The sequence below is a fragment of the Poromitra crassiceps genome (genome assembly GCF_964638095.1).
Source record: "Poromitra crassiceps genome assembly, chromosome: 12".
NCBI classification, from domain to species: domain Eukaryota; kingdom Metazoa; phylum Chordata; class Actinopteri; order Beryciformes; family Melamphaidae; genus Poromitra; species Poromitra crassiceps.
The window spans coordinates 39629294-39636793 of record NC_139632.1 but is presented as its reverse complement, the minus strand read 5'-3'; the positions used below and the strand labels follow the sequence as shown (position 1 = coordinate 39636793).

Here is a 7500-nt window from a genome sequence, read left to right as displayed (position 1 = left end):
TATATATATATATATATATATATATATATATATATATATATATATATAAAATGTTTATTAAATTAAAGGCGATTAGAGGCGTTGCACCCAGGGGGGTGCAAGATGAGACAGCAATGCAATGCATAACCTCTAGGGGGGTCCGGGGGTTGTTTCCCCCGTGGAAAGATTTTTTTTTTTACATTGCAAAGTAAAATGCATCAATCTCGTGCACCTTTGAGAGCAAAATGAAGAGGCTAGATCTATGAAGAACTACAGTACACACACATCACATTCATATCCTCTTTACTATGCTGTGGCTTTATAATGATGAAAACAATGATTGTCTCCTTATATATTCTGCATACAGTCTTTCTCAACCACTGGGCCATGGTCGACTGGGCCTCAGAGCGCCATTTATTTGGGAAGGTGGTCCTCAGAATGATTTCAACAATCAGAAGTGGGCCTTGAATTACAAAAGGTCAAAAGTCCCTCCAAAATACCACATTAAGACACCAAGACCTTGGGGAAGACCATAGAAAAATGCATGCTGGGAGAGGTCAAGGCACCCCTTTGAAAATGGCCATGCCAGTATTTACCTCGCCAAACCTTAGCCTAACTTTGGAGTGTTATTTAGCCCACTTCCCGAAAAGCTTGACATGGTTTGATGATACCAGTGGATGTCGTAGGTCTTCTAGTTTCATATGATACCAGTATCTTCACTCTAGCAGCCAGACAGCCTCTGAAAGACAGCAATGTCGGCCACAGACGTTTCAGAAATTTCATTTGACCACTAGTGGGTGCAACTGCACCCCCAGTAAAGTCGCCCCAGTATGACATACATACCACCACTGTGCAATTTTGGGATAGGAATTGACTTTCCAATCTCAGCTCTTTCAGTTGCATGAACCAGCTATTGAGACTACTTGGTCTGTCTGAAGTCAGTCATGCTGTGTGCAGGCCTTCTTAGCTTAGCTTCTAGTCACTGACTCCTCCCATGCGTTCCCCCTGGCCAGGTCCCCTCTCCGCTAGCATAAAGACCAAGAGACACGAGATCAAGAGCGATCCCACTCCCTTCGGTTATGAAGGTACATTCACATGGCATGGCATGTGCTGTGGGCTCCATGCATGCTGGGCCTGCAGCTCCATGTCCCTATCTTGGTGAAATGATGTTGTCTCTTGATGATGTTGCACGTGTGTGTTGTGTTGTGTGTTGTACGTGTGTCTGTCTGCTCGTAGTATTTACAATGTCCCTCTGTGTCTTGCCTGCTCTCTTGTATGGGTGTGTGAATCGTTGGGTATCTCACGATTTGATTTTGATTCCTGGGGTCACTCCTGGCATTCGATTCGAAACGATTTCCGATTCAAAATTGAATGTACTCTCGGAGTACATTCAGTTGAGTAACGATTAATTTCAGAATCGATTCATGTAACAATCAACAACCATTCTTACATGAATTCTTCTGACACCTCTACTGTGTTGTGTTCATATCTGTGACGTGAGGTTTTGTACAGATGTTGCATGAGAATCAAATGAAAAGAGCATTGTGGATAAAGTACTTTCTTGTGTTCAATGGTGAAATGTGTTGGGTTTTTTAGGCCTTTTGACTACTTGGTTGATGTCTGCATGAGTAGACCAGTCGCACCGTTTCGTTGTGGAAGTCTGAATTTTCCTAGAAATGTGTTTCTATGTGTCTCGTGTCGTTTTATTCGTTCTTGTGTTGGATTGTGGTTGCTGATGTTGTACGGTGGCCCTTTTGACAACTTCACCTTTAAGCGGTTGGTATATAGCGTTTGGCTTTCCACGCAGATACGTTGCGCGGCGCTATGGCCGCGGTCAGGAAACGCCAAAGCATCACTAGCGCTACCGCTGCCGCTGCCGGCGGCACCTCCACCGTCCCTAGATCCACCTCCCAACCAGGTAACCACCACAGAAGAAGAGGTCATGGTACAATAATAGCCACGTCTGTCTCCTACTTTGTGTCGTCTTCTGTTGTTTTTTTTGAGATGGTCAAATATGGCTGCTTTCAGTTTGATTTGTCGTGATGTACGTTGGTAAGACGGTTGCGTTGATTTTGGTTGATTATTTGGTGTGTTGGGTGCTTTGTTGTTTGGCTCATGGTTTCATTATTATTTCAATGTTTCATGGTTTACTCTGTTCCTGTCTTCAAATGGACCAATCATATGGTGTGTTTTATGTCTGTGAGAATTTGATTGATTTCCTACATTTCAGAGTGATCTTTAGAGTGATCTTTAAGAATCACTTTGCCCCAAAATGACAGTTCAGACATGATCTCCTCGCTCCTCCCATGTCAGTCACAGCTCTGAAGTTTGTTGGATTCATTGGAGTTTCCACTGACATGGGAGGGAGTAGACCTGGTCTGAATCTTCTTTCTTTCCCCCCCGCCCCCTTTTGTGTGTGTGTGTGTGTGGGCGGGGACTGTTACTTTATCTTTTAGGGCTCACCATATAGTATTGCCTGTTTATGTGCTGAGGATCATCTGGATCATCATGTCTCCATGATGCATTGACACACAGAAGGAGCGGTTATCTATATTGTTTAGTGGTTGCTCTTCATGCAACATGAGTTATAGTGTGCTGCAAACACAATGACACGCTCTCAGACAGCATGTCATTTCATATTGTGTACACACACTCATTAAGCTGTCATCAAGTACCAACAACTGCCTAGTGGCCTGGTAACATCCCTCCCAGTTTATCAGTGCATGTTGGTGCTTAATATCTTATGTGCGTGTTGGTGCTTAATACCTTATGTGCGTGTTGGTGCTTAATACCTTATGTGCTGTGGTTTTGTTAAAGGCTGGAACCAGCGGCGTCTGCCTTCCATGGACACCGAGGACTTTGAGACGATCCCGTCCAGCGCAGAGGAACTGTCCAACTCCTCAGAAGAGGAGGGCAGCAATAAAAATGTAGGTAACGCTTATTAAGGCTACAGTACGTCTGCCATAGTATAAAAGTGTTCACACACAAGTGATTTTATGTCCACAGAGACACTGTTAGTTAGTCTGTTGGTCAGTTGACCTCGACATTTACTGATCAGATTGTCAGTAAAGCATCTTCGAGAATTCCAGGGCTGTAGTGACTTAAAAAAAAAGATGGGTCAAGATACAGTATGAGAACAACTGAAATCATATCCCTATAAATATATAATTTTATTATCATTATCATCATCATCATCATCATCGCCTCTAACAGAGAGGAACCACCTTCTAGAGGGTTTGGTACCCATAGAACCCATTCTCATCCAGATATCTTGAGGTGAGAGGTCAAGGGACCCCTTTGAAAATGGCCGTGTCCGTTTTTCCCTCGCCAAAATTTAGCCTGACTTTGGAGCATTATTTAGCCCCCTTCCTGTCAAGCTAGCATGACATGGTTACCATGGTTGGTACAGATAGATGCAGTAGGTCTTCTAGTTTCATGTGATACCAGTATAAACCATTGTAAAAAGGTGAGTAAACGCTGTGTTGTATTTAAAAAGGTAAACGGCGTTTACGTGTGTTTACTGTTTACCTCACACTGCAGCCCTGCTTGGGCCTAAAAACGGAAGAAATGACCACGTTATTGCTGTTGTGAACCTGAAAGGAACATACTGTAGGTAGTACGGAATTTCTCTGAGCCCGAGTGAAAAATTGAGCTCAGCCCGACCCAGTCCAGTCAGGCCCGGCCATAAATCATCATACTCCTGTGTCACTCTCCCTCCCTTGACAGCTCTCCGCACATCCCCTGTTTCCTCTCCACTCATCCTTCACTTTCCTCTCTTTTTCTAAACCCACCCCCCCACACACACACACACATACACACACACACACACACGCACACACACACACACACACACACACACACACACACACACACACACACACACACACACACACACACACACATGCCTCCAAATCCCCCTGAAAGAGGAACCCTCCTCTGCTTAATTATTTCCCATCGCCGCGCGTCTCGTTAGCGGCGCCCGCTGACGACTTGACATTTAAGAAAGGAGGGAAGAGAGGATTAGAGCCGCCCGCGCAGGTCTGTTGGGTATGTCAGGCTTTCCGGCTCCATTATAATCTGTGTGATGTACAGTGGAGAGCTGAGGACCATACCACAATGGCAGGCACACACACTGGTTCACTCTTTCACACACACACACACACACACACACACACACACACACACACACACACGCACACACACACACACACACACACACACACGCACACACACACACACACACACACACACACACACACACGCATGTTATGCGCACACACGCATGCACATACACTCACACACATGTGCATGCACTCTCTTATTCTGTGTTCACGCTGTTGCGCTATGCGGTATACAGTGTTGGGCAAGTTACTTTCAAAATGTCATATCGTCCATATTACTAGTTACTTTCATTCGAAAGTACTAAGTTACTTTACAATATTACTGTCTGTGTAGAGTAACTTGTTACCTATTACACTGCTTTTGCATGACTTTCACCAAAATAACAGCAGTAGCAGAATGACATCGCCGCCCCGGAACCATCCCGAAAAAATAATTTCAACCGTCTTGAAGTCAGTTTAAACCGTGCAAAATTCTAAATGTTATCCTTTTCCTTTGTTATTGACATCTATAGTGGTTATTTGCATAAAAACACACAATTCCATTAGGAAATGATTGTATCCTTATTTAGATATGTGCAAAATGTAACGCAATTTGTAACTCGTGTTACTTGACCAAGTAACTGGTATAATATTACTGAAATTCTATTGGTAATAAGTTATATTACCGTGTTGCTGCTAAAAGTAATATATTACATGTAATATGTTACTTTTGTAATGAGTTACTGGCGGTATATGGTAACAGGATGTTCATTGTTTTCAGTAAACTCCGCCTGCAGATTCAAATTGGTGACGGAAGTTTTCTGGTTGAAAGTTGCACACACAGTGTACATGGAATGGTCCAACCTCTAGTTCCTCGAAATCTCTTTGGCAACCAGAAGACGGTTTGGGTTGCGGTTGACTGACATCCAGTGATGCCAACTGACACTTTTTTCTTTTTTGCATTTTTGCAGGCTTGTACCTGAAATGCAGCATTCACCTCTGTCACCTCTTTCCGCAGGGTGACAGCGGGCGTTTCCGGGTGCAGCTGACCTACGAGTCTCGTGCAGCCAGGGACCTCTCTCTGGAGTCGGGCGACCTGGTCCAGTTCCTGGAAGAGGCGGAGAACGGACACTGGTGAGTTCCTGTCGGCTCGCCTCGGGACTTTAGCCATGTCAACCTGGCCCCGCCCACCACTGCCTTAGCGCTGCATTTGAGACGAGATCCGAGACTGTTCGCACACATTTTGTTCACAGGGAGAGGTGAGAAGGCCACAGCTTCACCAGTCTGCTGCCCGTACAACATGAGCAAACACATCCCACAAATAAGACAAAAATAAACTCTGTCATTGAATAGATATTTTAGTTAGGGCACACAGGTTGAGTGTCTCATTCACTCTCTCTGCCCTCAATAAGCTATCATATTTATGCATCATTTGGCCAGAAAATGATACAGCAGATATGTCATGCCAACTTATTCCTACAAGGGCAAGATTTCATTGAAACGCTAATATGCCCTATATGAGTGTGAATTCTGCCAAACAGCCAACACAGTAGTCCACAGTAGTCCACAATAGTCCACAGTAGTCCACAGTTAGTCCTTTGACAGAGCAGGACATACAGCTGTCCAGTTAGTGATTCCTTTTCTACTGACATCATGGGATTAGCTCCGCCCCTCTGGGAGAGAGTTACAAGGCTTCATTCAAGCCCCATTTTGGAAAGTAAAGTAGATGCAATGGGACAAAGTGATGGCAGGCGCTTCACAGAGGAACTTATCAACGCCACTTCCTGCCTGAGCATGTTTTACAGCTGTTTCATTGCCTCAAATCTTGCCAACTGTAGCATTAACAAGATCGTGTATTTTTACGCCGGAAAAAGCAGTTCGCTAACGGTGTCTAGGTAGAGCAGCAGTAGATTTACCTACTAGCCTACCGACACAAGGGTTGCAGGTTCGAGACCCTGTGTTACCGCCAGCTTGGTCGGGCATCCATACAGGCACAATTGGCCGTGCGTGGGACAGGAAGCTGGATTAAGGGAATGTGTCCTGGTCGCTGCACTAGTGCCTCCTCTGGTCGGTAGAAGAAGAAGCGGCTGGTGACTGCACATGTATCAGAGGGAGCATGGCGCTAGTCTACAACTCTCCCCAGAGCGGCAGAGGGGGTGGAGCAACGACCGGGACAGCAGGGGGAATTGGTCAAGTAATTGAAGGGAAGAAAATGGAGGGAAGAAATCCAGGGGGGAAATGAAGAAAAGAAAAGAAGAAAAAGTAACTAGAATGAGTTACATACAGTACTTTCGTATCCTGGGCTGTTTAAGGATTATAGTTACAGTAACTAGAATAAGTTACATACAGTACTTTTGTAACCTGGGCTGTTTACGGGTTATAGTTACAGTTACTAGAATGAGTTACTTACAGTACTTTTGTAACCTGGGCTGTTTAAGGGTTATAGTTACAGTTACCCACTGGCACTGACTGCACTTTAATAAAAGTTGTTTGACCTTTGCAAGTTGTATGAGAGTGTGTGTGTGTGTGTGTGTGTGTGTGTGTGTGTGTGTGTGTGTGTGTGTGTGTGTGTGTGTGTGTGTGTGTGTGTGTGTGTGTGTGTGTGTGTGTGTGCGCGTGTGTGTGCGTGCGTACCATTTGCTGGGAGGTAGACGAGCCTGTTTCACATGGTCTGCCGCCAACGTCGACAATTAGCCTGGGTAAACCCAGCCGCCACGTGACCTGCTCTCAGACCTGCTCTCAGTCACTACCTTGTGACTCGTGAGCAGGGTTAAGCCGGAGAGCAGGTCACTGGGGGCTGGGTTTACCCAGGCTAGTCGACAATGGCATATTGAACTGGTCAAAAGAAGTTGCAGTCATTCTGTTGCCCCAGACAAAGCACTTGTATGTGTGTGTGTGTGTGTGTGTGTGTGTGTGATTGAGGCCCAACACGGAACACAGAAAGGAAGTGCTGTGTGGCTCTATTTTCTCTCACTTGATTGTTTACTCTCGCCATGCTGACTTCATGATGGCTTTTTATGGTAAAGTGTGCTGGTCTGTTTCAATGGCGCCCCATGCTGTTTCAACTCTTTCTTTCTCAACAGACAAAGCATTTTCTCCAAAGGCTTTGTACATGCAGCCGATTGAGTGGGTCAAATATTAGGAGCACCTGTTTTTTATCTGTGACTGATAAGTTGAATCCAGGTGAAAGCCAAGATCCCTTCACCTGTTCAGTCCACGTGACGTCAGTCATGGGTGGGACATGTACTGTATGTACTGTATGGCGAACTGGGGAGAAAACGGACAAACGAAATACAAACGAAATGATTTTGCCGTCTATCTTCTCATGACATCATCACTAAGTTGACCAATGGGACAATCTACCAAATGTTGGTGTATTCCTTTAAAAAAAAATAGCCTGACTGCTATCTATCTACAATCC

General features: G+C 44.9%; 1 protein-coding gene across 1 annotated transcript in view; it reads left to right on the top strand.

The window, feature by feature from the left end:
* mcf2l2 (MCF.2 cell line derived transforming sequence-like 2) overlaps nucleotides 1-7500 on the top strand; it is a gene marked incomplete at both ends in the record, with an annotated part of 194736 nt that overhangs the window by 180732 nt on the left and 6504 nt on the right. Inside the window, 4 exons of the mRNA XM_083647099.1 lie at nucleotides 993-1064; nucleotides 1787-1897; nucleotides 2797-2906; nucleotides 5098-5213. Of these exons, the coding sequence (XP_083503225.1) occupies nucleotides 993-1064; nucleotides 1787-1897; nucleotides 2797-2906; nucleotides 5098-5213 (409 nt within the window). The remainder of the gene's footprint in view (nucleotides 1-992; nucleotides 1065-1786; nucleotides 1898-2796; nucleotides 2907-5097; nucleotides 5214-7500) is intronic.